Raw genomic sequence first — 23135 nt, 5'->3', positions numbered from 1 at the left:
AAAATTGTATAGGCTACATATATATATAAAAGCAAAAAATTGCCAAAATCGTTAAGTTTTGGGCCTGTGGTTCCCAACCTGAGTGTTATTCGTAAACTACCAGGGGTGCCGCGAGTTTTTCATTGTATTTACTCTAGTAATTTTTCACCATTCGGTTTGTCAGTATTGTACCGCTATATCGAGGGAAAAAATCTTATTACGATATTAACCCCTAAAGAAGTCTGATTGTTGCATTCGCTTATTGGTTTGTAGAAAAATCTTCACAAAGTGCGTAGAAGTGCTGTTTGCCAAGAACGGTTGGAAGCTGCTGATTCAAGCACTCGCATAATCCATCATGTGTTTATATATTAATCAAAATATAAGAGTGTAAAAAACGGCTTTTGAAAAGTTTACTAAAATTGCCTAATTGACACCATATGCTTTACTACTTTGATATCTGAAGAGAACACAAAAAATAAAGTACATGTTGACAGTACTAAAGAGCATTTTATTTTATTGAACAGAAAATAAACAATCATTTTCTAATGGCCTTAAATATGCCCTAGACACCAAACGGATGTCAAGGAAATCAATCTGGTACATATCTTTTCAGCTAGGCAATATATACCAACTGAAACAAAGTCTATTGTCTACCATGCAGTGTCCCTTGGCCAGAATCAAATCGAAGAGTGTGCTTGAGTCACTCACTTTGCATTCGGGTTCATCTTACTGGATAATATGAGTGGAATTGTTCAGGAGTTTTTATTGTATTCTTCAGCGCTGTAGGGGTTTCCGTTTTGGACATAGGAGCTTCCTAAGCCATACAGGTGTCCGGAGTGTTTGGAAAGCTCGCTTTGGTTTTCGAAAAATTTCTGAAAACAAAATTCGTTATAGTTTCATGACAAGAAATATTTTTCTAACAGCAGAGTATAGAAAAACAAATATATATTACATCTTTTAGCTTGAAAAACGTTAATCCAGTAAGTAAACTGTCACTGCCAGCTTGATGCTGGGGCCCAACTCTTTTCACTTCCAATTGTTCAGCAACCTCCTGAAGGCCACCCTACATAGAAGCAAGGTGTTATGCACATTGTTACAAATACCACATCAAGCCAAACAACATACCTTTAGCGATTTACAACTTTTCATGAGGTATTTTACATCATATATTGTTGGAAAAAACAACTTGAGTAATTCAAAAAATGTTGATTCTTCTGTGGCAAGATTGTTGTTGGTAAGAATTTTGAGCAAGTATCCAAAATCATACCCACTGCAAAACATAATTTAAGTGTAACTTACTCCAAAGGGTTAACAAAACAAACATTTTTGCTGTGTAAGAATTTAATTCCTTGTTGGTTTTCAGATTAAAATTAATTTACATATTTTGCATAATAATGCATTTTGATTTAAGTGCAAAATACAAGGCATATCATCGCGAAAGTAAATGTAGAAGGTGAAGAGTTGCTGCCTCATTCATTATTAAAGAATAGAATATATACAATGTTCACTGTGCCTACAACTATGAACAACATTTATAGGTCAGAAACCCCAAGTCAGAAGTAGGTGACTATTCTATATTATTAGATGTAATCAGTAAAATCAGTATCATAATAAAAGTTTTCCACTGAAGTTGCAGTCAAAAACTAACCTGTGAAATGAAACCCAATGAACATCATCCATTAAAACCACTCCAGAAGTCATTAGCAACTCAGCAAAGTACAATGGTTCAATTCCTTCAGCTTCATGTTTCTTAAACTGAATACCAGATTCCTGCAGGAGTTCTATTGAATCTTGGGCATACATATCCTCCCTGCAATAATTTTTTTTTCAAAATTATAATGCATGCAACGAAAAACATAATGTTGGAGGTTTAGCCGAAAACTTGTTGAACAGAATGATGTTCTCTGGCTTAAAATGTTCGAGACCCATCATAACATGAGTTTGAGAAATAAAAATTGAAACTGATTGTTTCAGAAACATGAAAGCCCTGCAAACAGCTGGCTCAGAAACTAATCATTTGCTTCTAGAAAACTTACGTCAAATTAAATTTAAAGTTGAACTGCCAAGTTGAGATTCCCTGTGGCGTTTCTCCACTTTCATTCATAAATGTTAGTCCAAGCTGTATGATTTTAAGCATGTCTACATTGCATCTCAAAAGCTGATACTGATAGTCAGAGTTGGTGCGAAACTCCCCAATAGGTCTTGCAACAACACCAGGAAACTCTGTATCCTGCATACCATTATGGGTGATGTTTTTGATAGAAATGTATAATGTAAATGAAATCATTAAATTAAAAATGCTAAAAATTGTTATATACATCATACCCAGATTGGAAAAAATGTCGGACTTATCCTCCGCTCACTTTTGCGAAAATTTACCGCTATTCAGTGCAATATTAATGAGCTAATGCATTAACATACGAAAAAATGTTGCGATCGTCCGCGCAATTACCGATCACCGAAACAAAATCCTCTACGCAAAAAAACAACTTTCCAATCTGGCATCATACATGGTTTACCATAGCAATATAGTTGTATTGTTTGATGATTTTTCTGATCTTTTTAAATTCTTTCTCGATATTAGTTGACCACACTTCTATAATTGGGTCATCTGTTTGCTGTGCAGGCATTGCAAATGATTTTACAGCTAAAAATAATATGGCAAATCCTTTTCCTTGCAAAAGAAAGAGTATGAGTTATAAAAAGTAACCACGAAACACAACAGAAACAACCAAAGCCAAACCACCGTTGGAAACTTGTTTACCATATCTGTATTGCAACAGTATGTTTTCTTCCTGGGTAGGGTTATACCTCTTTATTTCGAACAATCTTACCTGCTGTGCTGGCAATTGTTATAATTTTACAATCGCAAAACAGGAAAAGCCCTGTACGAATTGGTGGATACGCATGGCTGATTATACGCAAGCGTTGTGAATTTAATGACAAGAATTAAATAGCATTTCGCAACAACTAGACGTTTATATGTATCATAGTTCGATTATTTTGCTCAAAAAATTAAAACCTTGTGTGTTAAAAATGTGACACATTATAAACTTTCTTAAGCATATGACACATTAATTACAACTTTAATTACCTTTACAAGATTAATTAAAAATTATTTGCGTGAAGTCTAATCCGTGTGTAATTGCAACAGCAATCAATTTCTTTGAAATAAAAACGTATCGCAAAAAAGTAAATTAGTTCCCACACTGGGTCAGCACACACTTGTGACGTCATAATTAGGTACACAGACCAACGGCGGGAGAAGTTTTTTTGTTAACCGGTTTTTTTTAAGGCAACATTTTAGTTTGGGCCGGAATTTGTTGCGTTCGCGTTGTTTTCCTGACAAGTTTCAAATAGTAAAGAATAGACATAACCCTGAAATCAATTACATCATGTTTCACTTATTTTTATCATTGCAGTACAATGTAAGAACAGCTTCACATTAATTTACTACAATCTCACATTCAATGGCTGCCGGATCAACGAAAGCCCTTTCAGCTGTGCTGGATGAACAGGAAGAAGATTCATCACAACTTCAGTTTCCAAAAGAATTTGAAAATGCTGAAACACTGTTGAATTCAGAAGTACATATGCTGCTGGAACATAGAAAAACACAGAATGAAAGTGCTGAAGATGATCAAGAATTGTCCGAGGTAATATAAAACCATCTGTGCTCAATATTGTTGTACCATGATTGTCAATCAGGTTTTTTTTTAAAGTCGGCAAACATGCTGTAAAGTAATAAATTGAGCTTTTTTCAAGTCAAAAGCCGAAACTTTCAAAAACTGATAAGTGAATGTTAATTTTTCTGTGTGTTCCTAAGCAAACATGTATTTCCAGCAATTAAAAGTTTGCATACAAGGTCAAGCCTCACAAAAATTGTAGTTACCGGAAATTCATGTACACGAAACTTTGTTTATAAATAGGAAAATGTACACATTGACCCAGCAAGGGGTGTGAGACCAGCTGCTTCAAATCTGGTGAAGCAAATCTGTTAAACTTTTGTTATCAAGCACAAACAAATTTCATTTGGAAACCACAACAATTCAATCGATAAGGAGTTAAATGTCTTCAATCTTTGTAAAGTTTTTCTGAAGCCCGAAAAAAAACTGTAACATTACAAAACAGTCACAATAATATGTAAAATAAAGACTTGGTTAAACTGCCAAGCACACAAGGAATAATTTTATCGTGTACATTTACATACAGACATATAGTTACTTTTGCATTTACTATGCCTAAACCAGGGGTCGCCAAGCTTTAGCCCGTGCACCAGGAATGCCGAAGGAAAAAATAGGTGTTTACACAGGACTGTCAGATAAATATTGGTTATATTTTGCAAATCACTACATTTTGTGGTTATTGGTCCCCTGATTATTACTACGCCCAAGTATATATTACCCTTTGTGAAAACAGTTAGGTGACCCCTTGCCTTAAAACAAACCAATAGTTTGTGTTTGACCATGCCATTAACTAAAGGTTGGTGGGAACAAGGCCAACATTATATTTAATCATGTGGTTGTAAGTTATATATGTGTTTTGCCCAGTCTCCAAATAGTATTTAAATGTATGAAGGTGTTTATGAAAACCCTCAACTACACCCAGCGGTTCAGCCGGTTTAAAAACCGCGAAACTATCGCCAGCGTTCGAAGCTTGTTGATACAAAAACGACTGCACAAGTTTGAGCTTGCATCTCTCGCCAACCTGTGCCCAGAGTCGGCCGAAGAGGCCAAGGCCCTTGTTCCCAGCTTGGAAGGTCGGTTCGAAGATGACGAGCTCCAACAAGTGCTCGACGACATACAGACAAAACGCAGTTTCCAGTGTTGATGTAAAGTGTTCTGTTGAATCGCAATTTGAAACCACAAGCGATGTACGCACTTCCGCGTTGCGCCAGTATTGTCGACACCAACGTCCCTGGAATGAGAACTGGGAATCGTAAAAATGTACCTTTCAAACGATAAGAAAGAATAAAATGTGTTGATATCATTTACTTTTTAACTTGTTTGTGAAATTTGCCGCATTTCACGCCTGGAATAAATGCCTGTTACGTGGCCATGAAATAACTGCTTTGTCGAGCTTTTCCAATTTACGAGTGCTCACTTTGGGCAGTGTGCAAATCACTACAATTTGATTGAGTTCAGTACCGTGACAACCGTTTGATGTGTTACACGACAGACTCGCTTCTGCGGTAAAGCCACACGATAAGACACGACCCTGCTGTAAAACTTGAAGGCTAATACGGCCTTCTACTGCTGGAGCTAGGTTAAAGACCGACAGATCAGCGGTGTTTAGTCATAGTTTGAGGACTGAAGCATGCACTTATGCACAGAATGACTGAAGAAGATAGAATGGATTGAAGGTCGTGGGTGTGCCAGACAGTCTGGTCATGAAGTTTTCGCGTCACAAAGAAATGTATTTTCTAAACATCTCTTGGTTGGTTTGCCATCAATTGAGGAAACGGAGCCTATTGATCAGGCGTTCTGTGGCAAGGGATATGATTCGTTTTATACTGTCGCCATTTTGAATTCCTTTCAGCCCTACCTACCAGCAAAGTGTACAGAAAACTATTTGTGAAAGGACAGGCATTAAACAAATAGAATTGGGCTGTTGTCGCAAGACGAAGTGCACAATTACGCAGTCGCGGTGTGGAATTAAAACAAACCACGAATACATTATTGTGCACTAAAATTGCCGAATAATAACTATACCTTATGATCGAAAAAAATAACGCACAGTTGGTAATCTTATAAGTACTAAATTCTAGGCAGTTTAGAAAACATTGAGGAAATTTAAACAGAAACAAAAAATATGATTCATGAAATACAATTGATTGTTTCTGTAACCTGTTAAGCACATAATTCTTAAGCCGTTGGGAGAAGGTTAGGCTATAGCTTTACTTTAAATAGTTGTTTCTTTGGGCGAAGTTTGTACATTGTGACCTTGAATCGCAAATTTATACTGATTACTCCCAAAAATGTTTTTTCGTGCTGTTTTTTTGCAGATGATCGGCTACAAATTATGTGGTGATTGTGAAGCAAAACCAGAAATTGGATGTAACGGACATAGATTAGGTGCATTCACTATGAACGCTCAACATCCAACTGCTTGAACAGCTTCATGGAAGGGAGCCATGACTGGTAGTCAGTTAAATGCACTTTATTTTCGCTGTCTGCTTCTACAATTGGAAGTGCGACTGACAAGAGAGTACGGGTAAGCAATATGCTCAAAAATCAATAAGCTTATGTATTTTGCTACCGTTTTATTTTAAATTAAACCATAATTTGCTTTTTTGAACTTATATGCTTTGAGTAAACCAACGTAGTTAATTACCCATTCACCATCACCATTCTTTAGTAAGGATACACAATCTGTACAATTCCCAGCCTAATGTGATATTTTTCGCCAATCGTTTCGCATATGGAGAAAATAAAGCTAAATGTTAACTTATGGGCAACTGCAACATCGATACAAGCTTTGGTGCTGACCAAATTGATAAATATCTTCACAATTATTATTTTAAGATTCAACGGTTTTCTGCTCAAAAATGTGGCCCAAATTGTATGAAAACAAGAGAGTTACAAGTTTGATCAGAACAAATAATTATTCAACATTTGTTCAATAAACTCACTAAACTTTAACAGTTGGTTGTGTGAAAAGGATTCGGTCCATAGTCTATTGATAATGTCAACAAACGTACAATAATCGTGAAAAAAAGAAACCAGCATGCACGTATTCCTTCTTTTCACATTAATACTAGCAATAAGTTATATGTTGGGAAAACGTAGCCTACAGCTAAAAACACAAGTAATAGTTTGAGTAAGTACCAAATTTCTTATAAGGTCTGTAACACTGTTTTTGCCGACGTTTCGTTTTTTTACTGCCGCGCCATTTTGTCTGGCTCGATGAATTTTAAATTTTTCGTTAAAAAGGAAAAAGAACATGTTTGGTTGTTTGGTTTAACAGAAATTTTGCACTCAACCTATAAGCATACATAAACACCTTCTATTAGAACTCCTACTTTTTGTTTAGTGGCTAAGTTTAGTTAGCGCGTGCCAACTTTTTTTAACTTTTATCGCGACTACTATTGCAGTCTATATGTGTTACGAAAGTATGACGAATAATCTTTTGTGTAAACTTAGCCACTAAACAAAAAGTAGGAGTTCTAATAGAAGGTGTTTATGTATGCTTATAGGTTTAGTGCAAAATTATGACAGTATGACACATAATCTTTTGTGTAAACCTGTTGTTGGTTCTACTAGAAAAGTATGACGAAAGTTTTTCTCTGAGTTTATGCATTTTTGTGAAGAATTTCATTTTAAGAAATTTAAAAAATGCATAATTTTCTAGTAGAACCAACAACAGGTTTACACAAAAGATTATGTCATGTATTATATGTCTTACCTTTTTCGAATTTTAATCCTTTCTTGGTTAAGACTGTTTACGGCTTAGTTTACTGACTACTAAAATACATCGGTTTAGAAACAATGTAAATCTGTATATCACGCGCTGCTTTATCTCCTATTGGCAATGAAATATGGCGGCGATGCAAATCGAATTTGCGCGGGATTCTTATCACGTGACGTGGCGATAACAGCATCTTAGCACTAATTTACCCATGTACAGTATTTTAGTTGTTGGCAAAAGATTTTGCGCATATGTGCTGCACTAACTGCCCTCCTATAGTATATTCAAGGTTCTTCTTTTTGGTACAAAATAACTTCAGAAATACCTTTTTAGATGATAAAAAAAGAAATTCCACGACTACAAAAGACTAAACCAGGTGAGTGTTCAAAATTCTAAACTTATTTTTACTGCGTTTTTACTAAACCGAATTCTAAATACATATCAAGATTATTTTTAAGTTTGGTAGGCAACCAAACCTACTTCAGCAGCAAAACCAGAATTACTCATATTACAAAAAAAACGCTGCTTGGCAATGGTGCAACTTGTTAAATATGGTTTTTTTAAATTTTACGTAAGCTTGTTTCTAGATTTTCGGATATAAATGTATACTTCCATATACGTTTGTCAACTTATGCCATTTGACAAACCGAATTAATGTAAAATTAAATCAAAATATAAGTACACAAATACGAAATAAGCGCGTTTCTAAAATCAAATGCGCGTTCATATTTTAAGTCATTGCTAGGAAGCAAGTAAAAGTTTAAAAAAAATCTGAAGTTGTAACCCTGAACATAACCCATGCCATTTCTAACTTGATCTTACATTTTTTTAAAGAAATAGGTAAACAGCCATTTCGCTCATTAAATTAAAACTATAATTGTAGCGATAGTAATAATAAAACCATAATATCCAAAAACTATCGACGGCGGGCCTTATTTTCGTAAATACCAGAATCAAACCGCCCACGATTTTTCATTTTGAAATAAATCGAAACGAAAACTATTTCACAAATAATAAATAAATTTAATAACTTACTTGCTGTATTTCTCCAAAGTTTCTGCGTTGTTTTGAAAGCATGTTTACATTTTATAGTTGAAGACTGCTTCCACTGTGAACAATTAACAACTATGGGCGTTGACATGAAATTTAAAGAAAGCAATTCACCCAAACCTTTTACACCACGCGCTGCTTGTATCTTATTGGCTTTGAAATATGGCGGGGATTCAAATTCAATTTACGCGGGATTCCAAATGCACGTGATGTCATTTATGAGCGAAAAACTACAATTACCGTAAGCATACGTGGATTTTGTTTATGTGCCTCATGCTAACCAGTGAGATACACACAAGTTAAAGTCATTGACATTAAACATTATGCATTAAATTATGGCACAACGGAGCAAATAAACAAATGTGTTTATCTCGTAAAAACCGCATCGCTGTTAAAGCTGTGACGAAATAATTTATTCCGGCTTGCGCTTACATGATGGTACAAACAAACCACTGAAGGGAAATCAAGGCATTATCATATCATGCTGTACAGTGATACCCACGCCTACCACGAAAATAAAACTACCGCCCACATTGCTTCCTTCGTTACGTTATTCGCTCATGAAAGGCTGTGGTGCAATCAGGCATGTGTACTGGTAAATGGAAGTTGGTTCAAAGAAGCTGACAGCGTCTTCGAAATGAATAACACTGTACAATGTGAGCCAGCATACCAGATACTAAGTGGTGTTGCATTTATTCTACCGATATTACAGGTACTTGTTTGTGTTATAAACATGTTCTCAAATGGTTGGTATACAATAAATCTAGCTAAAATGTCGAAGGATTTTTAAGTCACTATGGCACTGCGCTTGGTCTGGGTTGAGCTGCTGGTAAACGACAACGCCATGTCCTGTGTTTCTTCTCAGCGACGACTATGTATTTATATACCGTATATGTAGATTTGTTGTGTTGTCATATGAGAAAATTTTATGACAATGGTTCCTAACCGAGTGCCATTTGTAACCTTCAGGGGTGCCTCGGGCTTTTTTATATTCACTCAGGTAACTTTTCACCATTCGGTTTATACGGTAATGTTATATTGGATTTGCCAGTAATGCTATCTCCAGGGCACACTTTTATTGTGCTACTATAACCTCATTAGGAATGAGATGAGAAAGGCTGATGTGCGGTAGTCGCTTGTTGGTTTGCCGCTTATGGTTGCTGGGAAATGTTTACAAATTACGTAGAGTTGTTGTAGGAAAAGATGGGTTGGGAACCACTGATATAAAAAATAAGAGTGCTGCTTTCAACTCACAATTCTCCTTCAGATTTTTGTCAACGCTGTTCCACTGTTGGCCATCATATGTTTCCGGCAGAGGTTGAGTCGTCTCAACAGCGTATACATTTACGTGAAAAACACATTGCTTTGCAACATTGTGTTCGGAGTTTTTGTTGCTTACACAATGCTCAACTTTGCCCTTGTTTTCGAACGACCGACTCGCGATGGAAGCGAAAATCCAAATCGGTAAGCCAATATATATGGATGTAACCTACCTTTGGAGCCAATAGTTTTGTAAGAAAAACTATTTTAATAAATTACCGCTATGGAACGTATACTATGCGTCAATCACATCAGCTGGAATAGTTCTGTCAGTGGGTGGTTATTCAAGCACGTGTTTACTATCATATTAAAATTTTTTTGTTTGACATAAAACATTAGCTCTCTTTACATATGTAGTCGCTGCGTAAATTAAGATGTGACTCTACTTGTCATTAGAATGTGACGTGAAGGATGTTATGTTATTTGTGCGGGGTTGAAAATAGATCTGCACGGCCCACTCTTAGCGCAAACATACATTGTTTGTGTTGACAACTATAGTTGGTTTAAATCGATGGCGTCGCACTCCCAAACTGGCCCACCTTGCTTGTGGATTGGCGTGTCTAACGTGGCTTGTGTCAAAAGAACACAGCGTCACATGTCTGTGCACAGTTCGAAATATGGACATATGTCATGCATGAAGTAAATTTGCGATATCAATTCATTTGGTCGTTGTAGACGGTAATTGCTGGCATCTATGATCAACTATTTTGTGACACCTGTTATTATTTTTGCCCCTATCAAAATAACACAGCATCACATGTCTGTGCACAGTTCAAAATATGGACATATTTTTCCTGCTATGACCATCGTTCCATAGATCAGTAATTTACACGCGAACAAGTGTATTTTGTAAAAAGTTGTTTTTCCTTAAAATTCAAGCCCTTTTGTTTTGATATGTACAAAATCATCTGAAACTACTCAGGATCTTAATGTGATAGTTTTCCCAAACTAATACTAACTATAGCCTTAACAACTAAATGTAATGAAAATCCAGACATAGTTAAACAATTGGTAAAAGCACTGCAGTTCCCCTCACAGACATACGAGCTCAAAACTTCAATAACTTTAATTTTATGAATGAAGTAACCGCAACGACTGACAAAGGCGCAGACAAAAATGGCGACAGCAATAAGGGGAACGCGATTCTACTTTGGTTGCCTTTGATGTTAAATTGTAAAAAACGATATAGCAAGGAAACGATAAAAACATACATGTTAACTTCTAGTAAATATTATCCTTAAATGACTGTATACAGTGTTTAGATTTAATATCATTAGGTGCATTTTTTGAACCCATCGGTTTTGAACAATCGTCTCATTCCTAAATGTACATAAAACTATGCGTACCTTGGGTTCTGCTGTTCATGATACGTGATGTGTCACGAAAATTTATCAGAGTTGCGCCATCAGTGGAAAATCGCGGTCACGCATTGTTTGCGTTGAATGATTTTTATTGTAAAGGCTTGGTTCCACCTGTATAATTTCATATTATAAACTATAGTATCGAAATATATCCTTGCTGAACCAAAACAGCATCTCATACAAGACGTTTCACATTTGTGTAATTACACAGTTGATTTTGAAAACGTTTCAGATATGACGAAGAAAACCCAGCTCACCGATCGATAATGATGTGGTGGACCTTTCGCAAATCCTTCACCCTGTGCATGTTGTTTGTGATGGAAAACAGCGTCATTGGCCTTACCTACGGTCTGAAACAGCGCACTTTTCTCACCACATTTTCACACAGCTCCCGCGTGAGCAGCAGAAGTATGTCGATGTCTTTCCACAATATTTTCGGCAGCCTTGCAAACATTGGAACCCAAAACACGCCACCAAAAACCCTTGTAGGTGATTAGCAGTCTTTTCGATTATATCTTACAAAGCAATGTTAAGCGAGCATTCGAGAAAAACATGCTTTAACTTTGTCAAAAGTAACATCTTAGTTATGTTATGCTATAAGTTTATCAAATGTATAAGTAATAAAATGATACCAGTTCTTTTCTCTATGCAAATTAAATTTTCTTTCGCGACAGTTTCGAAGATCCCAGGCATACATTATCGTCGGTGCGTCATGGCTCCTTCCGGCTGCTTGCTCGCTTTTATCCACCTTTTCATGGAACTGTCTCGATGTTTGCAATTGCCTTCCAGCGACCTACCACGAGCTACAATGCACTGTTCCTAAAACAGGTTTGTTTGTTTGTTTGTTTTATAGTTCTTACCTGTGCGGACGCAAAACCCCACAAAATTTACAACCACAAATTTACTTGCAGCTGAAGTCTGATTTAGAGCCTTCTATCTATAAAATAAAGTTATGTTCCTATGCGTTATTGTGATGTGTTTTTAATTTGCCTCCTTCTCCCACAGACTCAGAAATGTATCGGTGCTCCCAAGAATGGTTGCCAATGTCCGGAAGTTTCCTCGTCTTGTTTCTCGGGATTTGGATTGTTCAGTCTACCATTCTTATTTTTATGCTTGTCCGAAGCATCAGATCCTATCAATGGTAATCGTATTAAATCAGAAAGTGTATATATAAATGCATTTTCTCATGGTTATACTGGACTTTCAGGAGCTCACAGTTCGCAAGACATCACATTGCATTCAAAAATGTTACCATCCCCAACCGTCCAATGATCCCACGTGACATGACGTTGCATCACGCAGCTATTCGCCAAGGAAGGATGCAGTCGTTCCGACCATTGGGTGAACATTGTCAATATGTAGTCTCTTTTCACGCGTAGAAAATTTGTGAAGTTTTGGGAGCAAAAATGACCTCGATAATCTTGTACTATAGGCTTGCACAACATGTGGCCTGGTAGACATTTATGCATAATAATTTTTTTGTTTTCACACGTGACATGTACATTTTTTTATTGTGGCTCGTGTGCTGTTTGTAGTTGTGCAGACCCGGTCCAGTAATTACAGAATATATTGCACAGAATCAGATTTTGGAGAGGACGTGATTGACCGGCCACGACTATCCACGATTTTCGAAGAGCCTGTCAGCACAACTGACACGTCGCTTCCTGTGGCGTCTGAAATAGAAACAAACCGTAGATCGGAGACCCTGTCCACAACTACTGATTTGCCTGAAGATCTAGCGGTAAACAGCAAATGTTTTGGGAACAGCGTGTCTAAACGTACAGTGATAACATACTAAGTAATATTTTAAACAATTATGTCTTACTTTCAGCAACCAGGGCAACGACCATCTTCCCTCAGTCCGTCACTCAAGCTTGTCATAGTTCTTTCGGCGTCGGTGACTCTAAGCACACTCCCCTTTGCCATTGTAGCGTTGTGTGATTTGGTAATGCCCGACGACCAGTTTTTGAACCCTGTCATCATATATTTATCTTATGCTGCTGTATTTGTTCATGTTTTCAGTTGCCCGCTGTTTTTGGTAAAGTATTTGTCCGATTTAAAGCAAGCGACAAATCGCCTACTGCTACGTTTCACTAAATCCTGATGTCTTTCTTAGATCGAAGTGCATATTTTCAAGATAAATTTGGGTCTTGTATTATCGACGAAAAACGAAGTTACAACCCAATAGTATAATCATACCCAAGAACTCCGCCAAACAATTTGTACTCAAAACTAAAAAACTTCGCGCACTGATTGCTGGGCATCAGCAATATGTAAATCTGAAACAGCAGTTTTGGTTTTAGTTTTCCTTCATTTTGGCGCACAAAATTGCTGCCTCTCATTCTGCTCATTGTGAAATTTGATAGTCCCTCGTGTGCATGTGGAATTAACCCGGTTGCCCGCAGCATCATTATGTGTCTCAAAATTTCAGTGTGGTTATGTGCGCGCTTTCAACAAAATTTACCCTCGTTTAAACTCAAAACATTGATCAAATATAAAATTATAAAATTCGAATGAAATGCTACTAACTAGAATCGAAACAGGTTAAGAACAGAAGCACTGGTTTAAGTCAATCCATCCCACCTACATATCAGTAGAGTGACAGTTTAGTGTGGTGTACGCGACTGTATGCTTTGTGCTTTGTGCTGCTTGATACGAACCCTTATTATATCAACGTATATTGGGTAGTGCTGGATTACACATCAGGCAAAGAAGGCGCATGCTTTGAGGCCAAACAAAAATTCCGGCCACCTATGCTGACGTAGGTAAAGAGGTCAAACCGTCAACGACGTCTTTGCGTCGAAAGTTATTCCTTCACAAGCTTATCGCTATGTCTTTTTGCGCCTGTTGAGCACAACACATGTATATTTACTCTTTTGCATGCTTTGGGGCCAACAGAGCCGTAATCCAGCACTGACAGTAGATCTAAAACTTCACCTACAAATATGTGTTGTACTCACAGTTGCGTAATTAATGTCAGATGAACTATATATCATATTTGATACAGTTTTTGATTTTACAATTTGTTGATTGGAAGCCTGGCTACCATTGCTACGTAATACACAAGCAAATGTCGGTCATATATTGTGGGTACAAGGCAACCGTTGTAAAAGTGTGTTCGGCATTAGTGCTACAAAAGACGCTCAAAGGACGTTTGCTGGACATTGTTTCCACAACAATGGCTTGTCGAATTACATACCCCTCCGGTTCGCCCCGGTCGAATTAGACTTGGCTTTACATCAGTCGTTAAAATAACGCAATATGCTAATGTGTCACGGCAAAACAAAAGTCTTTTCTATGGTCATACTACTGTATTTAGTTAGCAACGTTGATAACAATGAATGCCTGAAGGCTTAGGGCCAACAATGGAACCATTATGACTTCATCATACGAATTGTTGTGTTTTGTTTCGTCAAGTGTTGATTCAGTGGGAGAGGTTTGTCGTTCTTGCGCTCGACTTAACCGGACCTACAATAGGTCCCGGCCGAAGTTAGGGTAGATTCTGTCCAACAGCATGGATGTTCTGCATTCTGAACAAGAGGAAATAAACCTCCCAGAACGATATACTGATTCTGTTTTGGATTTGTGGAAGAAGATTCGAAACGAGGTGGGTGTTGACATTCAAATATGGCTAATCATATTTGCTATAAATAGCCGAACGACAAAGGTGAGGAACTGTTACGAAACAGTAGAGTTTTAGGTACAGCAAGTCCAAATAACTTTTTAGCCTGTGTAAGTAGCTGTTTGGATTCACTTCGTTTATTTTCTCAATAAGCCCAGTGCTGTTTCAAGCTTGCAGATGGTTGCGCGATGAGGTACTGTCTGGTTTAGTGAAACACGGATGTCTCAGCTTAACCAGGGTATGACTAATGTCTAAATATTTTAGGAGGACCCAAATAACTATGGACCTGGTTTTGTGGTTGACATGACCAATTTTCTTCGTGCGGAGCAGCATCAGCTTGGTCTCAGTAGCTCTGAGAAGCGATATCGCAGGTGAAACAAAATCACGTTCGTCGTGACGCGTTTTGTAAACATTGCCTGGTCCTATATTTGTGTAAAAACCGCACGTGGGAATCAAATATTCAACGTTGTTGAAGTGGCTTAAGATGTGTTGATGACATGTTACTACTTTTCCCGTGGGAATATTCACACATTTTTGATTCGAAATAACAGAACACACATCGCTACAGGGGCTCCTAGTCGATGACGCAGTAGGTTTTACAACTTGTTAAAAATTATGCTGTGCAAATCTTTACGTAATGGTTCTAAAAGTTTGCGTTTTCCGAAATTCTGGGATTTGGATCAAAAATGCATCTGCCACAGTTCGCCGTATTAATTATAAAAGCACCCACATTGACGTAACATAATCATATCTCCTAGAAACAACCTCATATATAGATTCAAAGAAATTCCTCTTAAAAAAAGCACAAATCGTTGAAATATACATGTAAAGCATGCGTTGTACAAGGGGATGAATTTATCTACGTTTGACCCATTACTGTAGGTTAAGGCACAATTGAAAAATTCATTTATAGGTGCAAGTACTTTGGGGAATTCTTTAGGAAACCAAAATATTTCTCTGTGTAGATGTAAGTCCAGCTTGCCCGATATTCTCCCGAAGGCAAATCCCAATTTGCCCATTTATCTTCAAGACGTAGAAAAGTTCAATGTTGAACTGATGAACAAGACCACGACGAGGGTTTTAAACCGACTTCCTTCGATGGAAGGTATAGGACTGCAGTTCCTTTTTACCAACTCGCTTGTTGTATTTCTTTATATATATGAGGGGTCTGCAACCTTTCGGGCGCGGTTTCGGACGTCACAAATTATCTCAAAATGTTAATGACTTGGAATGCCAAGATTTTTAAGCATAGCTCAGGTTTTTACATCAAACAGTACTCGAATATGAGCTGATTAATCACTTGGAGTGCCATTAGTAATAACCTTGCGTGCCAACCATATAGCTCTCGTTCCAGGGGTTCGCGACACCAGTCTATTAATACGTGGTTTCCGGCAGTATAACACTTACACCTTACCTATGTATATACCCAAAACTTATACACATCTACCTATTTAATAAATAGTTTTTGTGAGGATTTGAAATCAATGTGAAGATAGAAGCCAACTTCCACGTTTTAAAGTTTTTAGTGTTTTTCTGTATCCAAACAAATTTGCCCTTCAACCTATAGACTAACTTTCATTAAAGAGCAAGGTATTTGCAACTTTTCGCAGTGATATTGCAAGAGCGAGATGTCGCCGAACAATCTCTGAAAAAAGCTTGGAAGCACGGACTTGTCCTCACCGATCGTGAAAGTCTGGTTGACCCCAACTGGCGCAAAGCGGAAGAGGAAAAATACGTAACGGACTCTGCGCGCCAACTGTCAGACAAAACGCCAGCTGTCATGGCAGGGGTGTTGCATCACTGGCAAAGATAACGTCGTTCGGTTTATTCTTGTAGTGGATTTTAAATCATCCTAAGTTTATGTTGTAATATGTAACGTTCTAGATTACGAGGCAGTTAAAGTTTGCCTCCAAAAGAGGTGAAAAATACATCCTGCCCTTTCTTTGTTATTTTACTTGGTATTTAGTCTTTTTGTGTAAAAACCTATACTTAACCAGCATACTAAGTCTTGGTCATTACGATGTGCATTTTGTGGGACAATCATTCGACGAACATTGTAATCAAATCATCACGAAACGTTTATACAATTTTTGAAGACTTTGTTTGTCCCAATTATGGAAAATTACAAACATCTGATGTGAAATACTGATTGTTTTATCCTAGTAACATGCCCAAAGAAACGAATCATGTTGTTTCAATAAATGGCAATCCGATGGACAGTATTTAGAAGCTTTTATTCAGATAGCGGGTCATTTCTAGACTCTAATTAAAGTCGACTCGCTATATGAAGAATCCAGCTGCTTCTGTATAATTGCGATCGTTCACTAAGCGTGGGGTGACTTTTCAATACGATTAATTATAAAGACATGAGGCAAGGCACGATGTCATTATTGCTCTCCATTTGTTTAGTTGGCTTGCTGCTTTGTCTCGGCGGTCACCACATCGACACGTAAATTATGTTTTATTAAAAATCTCGTGAGCTTCGGCAGCAAAACTGTGCACAGACGGGTCATCACAAGACAAAAAGCATCCCTGTAACTCGCATAATTACAAAAATTACAAAAAGTATTTGTTTTTTATGTTGATGACGTCGATATTAATAACACGAGCTGCTTCATATCTAAATGTTATCAACTACACCATTAAATTTCCTTCTCAATTTTAGGAAACGCCGTTATTAGGTTTTAACGTATGTTTCGAAGGAAGACAACAACGCAATTGATGTCGAGTTTAGTCTATTAACCGGGATAACGCAAATTCTACGAATTTACTGGTTGATTCGACGAAATAATTCCAAACCGCGCATACTTATTCCAAACCGCGCATTTCAGCCCAAACAAAGGGTGACTGTAATAACAGTTATTCTTTTTTCGTGGCGCTAATCATACAAGCCAAAGAATACCTAATTATTGGCCAAATCGCGCGAATTTAAAGAGATGTGTAAGTTTGGTTGCATGCTTGGTCTGCGTACAACCGTCTTGGTGCAGCACGTAGTAAAAAGGTTTACGACAGCTGCGCGAAGACCCGACATATAGTAGCACAGAATAAGGGGCGAAATAATGCAGTAGAACATCGAAATGGCGTAGGCGCTCAACACCAGGGCAAGTGGAATTTCCTGTCCATTCGATGCAACGTCGATAATGATAACCACAATGGTTGGCGCGGAGCCGAGTACAAATAGCAGGGAAATGAGGAGCATCAACTTAATTGTCACATTGTAATTGCGGAATTTGAGACATCGCACGACACTTCGCTTCCACGAAGTTTTCTTCGGCTGAAATTTAAAAAAAATTTTTTAAAGGGCTGGTGGCTTTAAACATACTTGGTCGAATTAGATGTAACTTTTCGTTCCAGTAAACGCTAAACAGCCTTTGTCAAATCATATTTTTACGGTACCACTAGCAGCAACTTACGATATGAAGAAAAGAAAAAAAAAATTTTAAGGGAAATCTTCTGTGAATTTTCGTGATATTCTGTCACGTCTTTCTATGAAAATCCGCCCTAAGTATTTACCCCTATTGTCGTTTTACTCAAAGAGGGTCAGGGTGATTTTGTCAACGAAATGTCTCGTGTGCAAATTGGCATTCGCAGAATGTTTGACTACTATGCTTGTTTGTGCTATTAATCTGAACAGCTAGTCATAATTAAAGCCATGTGTAGCTTTGTACCACAAGGAAGTTGCACAAGGAACACACGTAATGTTACACATTAACTTGGACTGTGGTTACTTTTTCTTACTTTAGACCATTGTAGTGATAATATTTAGAAACTATATAGATATGATTCGTCACATCTCATAACACGTAACGTACCTTTGTTAATGACTTTGAGTGCCAACATTTTTGAGTGTAGCTTAGGTTTTTACATAAACAGTGCTCGAATATGAGCTGATAAATCACTTGGCGTGTCATTAATAATAACCAACCGTGCCAACCATATAGCTCTCGTGCCATGCAGGGGTTGTCGACACCAGTCTATTAATACGTTTATATACCTGTGAGGTGTTCGTGAAGTAATTGGTATCATTGCTTGTGTGTCGTATAAACTTGATTGTTACAGACATTCACTTGGACTGTGTTTACTTAATGTTATACGTTAGACCATTATAGTGATTGGCGTGCATATCAAAATATAATACCCAAAACTAGATATGATTTGTCATATCTCATAACACGCAACGTACCTTTATGGCTTCCAGGTTGTTGTTCGGATTCTCATTTTCCGATGCAGAGTCGTTTGGTGAATTAATTTCTGTGAAATGACACAATACAGTTCCACTACCACAAACGTTGTTCTCGGGGGTATTAATAACGACAACATTTACATACGGGAAGGTCTGTGTGTTACTGTGGCCGTGGTGGACGGCTTCGTGATTTGCCGATATTTTCTGACGGTTAAGGAAAGAATCAGCAAGATCCCGAACGTCAGAACAAACCACAAAACGATGCACGTAACGACGAATGATTGAGATAATGGTGGGTGGAGACCAGAGCAATGTATCAGGACGTCTAAAATAAGAACAGAAATAATACATCCCATGCTTCGTTATTTTCGAGTCATTTTATTCTTAACATTAATTTACAGAATTTGCGTTTTTTGCAAGAAGTGGGCATAGGAGCCATTATGCCATGTTTTCATGTAGGTCTCAGTTGCCAGCATGCGCCAATAATCCTGAGTTGCAAATCACTTTAAAGGTAATCAAACCTCTTCTGCATTAAAACGGTTTGACAAAAAAGAGCAACATAAATAGTGCATAGAACGTTTAGTGCACGTACAAAAATTGCCTTTACGCAAAATAGTTTCCGAGTCAATAGCCTAATATTTCACCGCTAACTCAATCTAAACAATAAATCGGAAAACATTTAAATAATGGATTGTTATTGTACTTCCTGGTAACTAATGGCTCATGGATCGGTACCAGACCGGTCGGGTTTTAAGATTTTGCTTTGAAAGTGGCCAATGCATTCCATACAAGTTACACGATAAATCGACGGATTATAAAATGTAATGTCGGTGTGTACTGTTTGAGTATTTATTCTACTTGTGCTTGTCGATAGCTCTTGCTTTGATACACCTCGTTGTTTCGTCTCATTGTTTGCGGTTATTGTTTTTTAGCATGGACTAAAATTTCTGGTGTCATATTTTGCGTTTACAATGGTGCGAAACTACAATGTAGTTTCTGGTCTGTCTTAGCCTGGGGTAAACAACACAGGGCACGACAATCGTTCCAAAAGTGATACGCGGGCTGGTTTTTATCAAGAATGTAAGAAAATATATTCCTTAATTGTATGTTGTTTAGATTCAACAATTAAAGTTAATTTTTGAAACCTTTCTTGTAAACATGGTTTGAGACATCACCCCTAAAAGAAATAAACACAATTACCGAAATAAACGAATTAACCGACTGACGGTAATCAGAAACACTTGGTTTCAAACATTACAAATAAACACATATATGTTTGGAACGCGACAGATGGTAAACCACAAAAATGGCACTCATCACTGTTTGCTGTTGTGCACTGGTGGCCTGAGCTGTTTTTAGATGAGAACCGAAACGCCGAAACCATTGCGCATGACTTTGGAACATGTTGTGGTTTTCAAACGTGACATATATCATCGAGTGCGCGTTCTTACCGCTATGACAAAGATTGACAGATTGTCCGTAGTAACCAGAGAAGCAGCTGCATGTTCCGCCACAGTTCCACCCCGCCACTGCAGCAATCGATAAGACAAAAGGTCCAACCCAACCAACCGCAATGAGAAAAAAAGCTATGTTTCTTTTGAGTCTGGTCGAGTTTTCCTGTGAGCAAAATCAACTTTAATTTGTCACACTGTGCTTATTTCTAAGATGACTAGTGTTTATTTTCATGTGTCTCCGAAAATACCAATGTGCTTATTTTGGAGTTGCGTGCTTTGTTTTTGTCGTCTAATCGTGCTTATTTTAGCACATACGGATGGTTAGTAATATAGCGCTGCGGAAGACGTTTTAGACACACCGACGAGTCTAAAAAAACAAATTATCGCTATACGCTTCTAAATAGGGTAAAAGTACCCGAAGAAATGATAAATTTATGCTATTTCGGCATCAAACACCAGCGTAGTGCCCATATATGTGTTTGTTCCAGATTTGATCCAGGGCCAAACCCTAACTTTATTTGAACCCTAAATCAGGCACGAAAGTGTAATTACGGCGCCAAAATTACAGACTGCAAGCAATTATTTCAAGCAGTTGTGAAGTAGCAAGGTTGAATCTCTGAATAAGGAGTTACGTGAATGACATTACCGCATGTACATTAGTGTAAGGAAAGTGTACTTATTACGCAAAAGTGACAAGGTAAGTATTAGGCCCCGATCCAGTGTTTTTATTTCAGATTTAAGAACGAACCCGACCCTAAAAGCATGGCCCGATCTGAGTCTAGTTAGCCCCTCTGCTTAAGGTCCTATAACTATATTCGTTCCTTGACCGGAAACTCAACTAGAACGTGCTGTTTGTCACTAACTTAAAACAGGTGAGCCACTTATATCAGCGATTTATTATCAACAGAGATGACGTGACATATCCGTTGACACGCGGTGGTTTTGGCTGACGTGCAAAACCTTACTTTTGCGAGTACTCACACTGCTGCTGTCGCTGGCCAGTCTACGTCTTCGAACGCCTGGCCCGATGAAGTAGCTGCTTTCGCGAATTCCGTAGATCAACGAAGACACGCTGGAACTCATTACCAGGTAGATGCAAATATTAAAACTGGAGCGGAACGCCCACCACCGTTTCAGATGCTCGTGGCTCGGGTCGCCGTGGAGGATTCTGTAAGATGGAGGTGTTTTTGCTATGCTGTGGACGCTTAACAAAAACCTTAAAAAAGTTTAATAAAAATCAATTCCGACTGTGGTTTGATGTAAAGCATGATCTCAAATTCCGTTTTAAAGTTAAACCCTCTTGCATTGGTTACATTACGTTGCAACATTGTTTATATTAATTAAATACTGCAATATTATATTTTGCGTTTCCGTTACTCTTCAAGTTACAAAACTTTCGATGTTTTGTCGGACAATAGCGGATTGCATGCTAATGCTAAACGTCGAAATAACTTTTCGATTCCGACGAGAGAACAAAAGAAATCAAATCGTTGATGCAAATTAAACGTCGGGATATTACGCAAATACATTCCCAAATCCGACTTACTTGTGCGTCTCGACTGGATGGTAAATAGCTTCAATCGCTAGTCCCCTGCTTACGAGGCCAAGAATCGAGAAAATGCCAAAAACGACGTTGGCCACCATAAGGCTGATTACGTAAGCGTAAACAAAGTTGTTTCGCAGCTTAGATCTATGTCGTAAAGCGGCTATCGCAATTACCGCGTTTATAATCACCTGTAAGTAAATAAACCTTTTGCAACTTTGCCAACAAATAATAAACGAAACACGCAAATGGTTGTTTCGTTAAATTGATTTTTTGAGTGTTTAATGTATGTTTGTAATAGTCATATGTCTCTCTGTTGCCACAATAATTCTACTCGTTAAATACATAATGACCGCTTACATAAACAGCAACAAAACAAAGCAACTGTTGTGGGATTGATAGTAGTAATTCAACGAGTTAATTAATTAATCAACATGTTTGTGTATTTCTCTTATTGTTGGATACTTTAACTGTTGATATATAACCTTACATACCTTCACATCCTTAACCTTGGTATTTGCTCAAATATAATGTGTTTAAACTTGTGTTGGTGAGGCAAAATGAATAAATAAATAAATAAATGAAATAAATATGTCAGTTATTGTAAGTTTAAAACCAAACATTAACAGAATGATTCGATTTCAAGTTCTAATAATCGTTCGGTGGAAAACTATACAGTCTTCAATCTCTCAACATTTAACTAAAATTAAGAAAGCAATTGTTACGCACGGTTATTTCTGAATGCATACGTTTTAAGTAAAACAAATGGTATACGTTTTCTTGGTCAGTAAACACACAAATACATACCTGTACAGCTGGTACAACAGCAAAGTAGGCCGAAGTCCTGCTTATTTGTGGGTTGCAAGTAACATTCCATCCAATTGTCGCATTCATTTTAATAATATTTTTTGTGACAGTAACTCAATTTAACAAAGTAGTAAACAGTGTAGTAATACTCCTTTCTGCATTAACAACAACATATAAACTGAAGGGACCGCAACCATGGGGATATAAGCATTGCCGTCATGCCTTTTTTCTTGTGTCGCACCGGAAGCTTGCCCTGCTATATTTTGCTCTTAGAGCTCATGATGGAAGCTTGTAAAAATCCGCACTGCGCGGTCTTCTATGTCTCATCGCACACAATGGGCGAGAGTTGTGTTAAAATAACAAACAGCAACCTTGTCGGAGCAGTTCCTGTGCGTGCTGATTCATGAGT

At 37.6% G+C, this 23135-nt stretch overlaps 5 protein-coding genes across 7 annotated transcripts; 3 read left to right on the top strand and 2 right to left on the bottom strand.

Annotated features, from left to right (window-relative positions):
• Positions 1-391: 391 nt before the first annotated feature.
• Positions 392-3048, bottom strand: LOC145912577 (CCR4-NOT transcription complex subunit 7-like). The gene is made up of 6 exons (XM_083000097.1): positions 2499-3048; positions 2016-2209; positions 1628-1789; positions 1105-1249; positions 932-1042; positions 392-851 (listed from the first exon to the last, which is right to left on the bottom strand). The coding sequence occupies exons 1-6, from the start codon at positions 2607-2609 to the stop codon at positions 732-734; spliced, it is 843 nt and encodes a 280-aa protein (XP_082856223.1). The 5' UTR covers positions 2610-3048; the 3' UTR covers positions 392-731.
• Positions 3049-3405: 357 nt separating this feature from the next.
• Positions 3406-5466, top strand: LOC145912578 (DNA-directed RNA polymerase II subunit RPB4-like). Its single transcript, XM_083000098.1, has 2 exons — positions 3406-3635; positions 4558-5466. The coding sequence occupies exons 1-2, from the start codon at positions 3450-3452 to the stop codon at positions 4807-4809; spliced, it is 438 nt and encodes a 145-aa protein (XP_082856224.1). The 5' UTR covers positions 3406-3449; the 3' UTR covers positions 4810-5466.
• Positions 5467-5927: 461 nt separating this feature from the next.
• LOC145912454 (uncharacterized) lies at positions 5928-13863 on the top strand. Of its 3 annotated transcripts, XM_082999919.1 has the most exons (9): positions 5928-6192; positions 7720-7762; positions 9704-9900; positions 11350-11602; positions 11792-11945; positions 12123-12258; positions 12325-12458; positions 12695-12858; positions 12949-13863. In XM_082999919.1, exons 3-9 carry the CDS (start codon positions 9839-9841, stop codon positions 13219-13221), a joined length of 1176 nt encoding a protein of 391 aa, XP_082856045.1. In that variant the 5' UTR covers positions 5928-6192; positions 7720-7762; positions 9704-9838; the 3' UTR covers positions 13222-13863. The 3 variants fall into 3 exon arrangements, with proteins under 3 accessions (XP_082856045.1, XP_082856044.1, XP_082856043.1); XM_082999918.1 differs by lacking the exons at positions 5928-6192; positions 7720-7762 and adding an exon at positions 8927-9148 and having other exon boundaries at positions 12701-12858; XM_082999917.1 differs by lacking the exons at positions 5928-6192; positions 7720-7762 and adding an exon at positions 8927-9148.
• A 690-nt stretch (positions 13864-14553) lies between these two features.
• LOC145912460 (uncharacterized) lies at positions 14554-16918 on the top strand. Its single transcript, XM_082999927.1, has 4 exons — positions 14554-14724; positions 15004-15110; positions 15705-15844; positions 16350-16918. The coding sequence occupies exons 1-4, from the start codon at positions 14632-14634 to the stop codon at positions 16550-16552; spliced, it is 543 nt and encodes a 180-aa protein (XP_082856053.1). The 5' UTR covers positions 14554-14631; the 3' UTR covers positions 16553-16918.
• Positions 16919-17222: 304 nt separating this feature from the next.
• LOC145912455 (uncharacterized) lies at positions 17223-22875 on the bottom strand. The gene is made up of 7 exons (XM_082999920.1): positions 22727-22875; positions 21923-22110; positions 21358-21544; positions 20374-20539; positions 19068-19247; positions 18923-18990; positions 17223-18013 (listed from the first exon to the last, which is right to left on the bottom strand). Exons 1-7 carry the CDS (start codon positions 22811-22813, stop codon positions 17642-17644), a joined length of 1248 nt encoding a protein of 415 aa, XP_082856046.1. The 5' UTR covers positions 22814-22875; the 3' UTR covers positions 17223-17641.
• Between the last annotated feature and the right edge of the window lie 260 nt (positions 22876-23135).

The sequence above is a fragment of the Ascidia mentula genome, chromosome 8 (assembly GCF_947561715.1).
Source record: "Ascidia mentula chromosome 8, kaAscMent1.1, whole genome shotgun sequence".
Classification (NCBI taxonomy): domain Eukaryota; kingdom Metazoa; phylum Chordata; class Ascidiacea; order Phlebobranchia; family Ascidiidae; genus Ascidia; species Ascidia mentula.
This window is presented reverse-complemented; position numbering and strand designations above follow the sequence as displayed.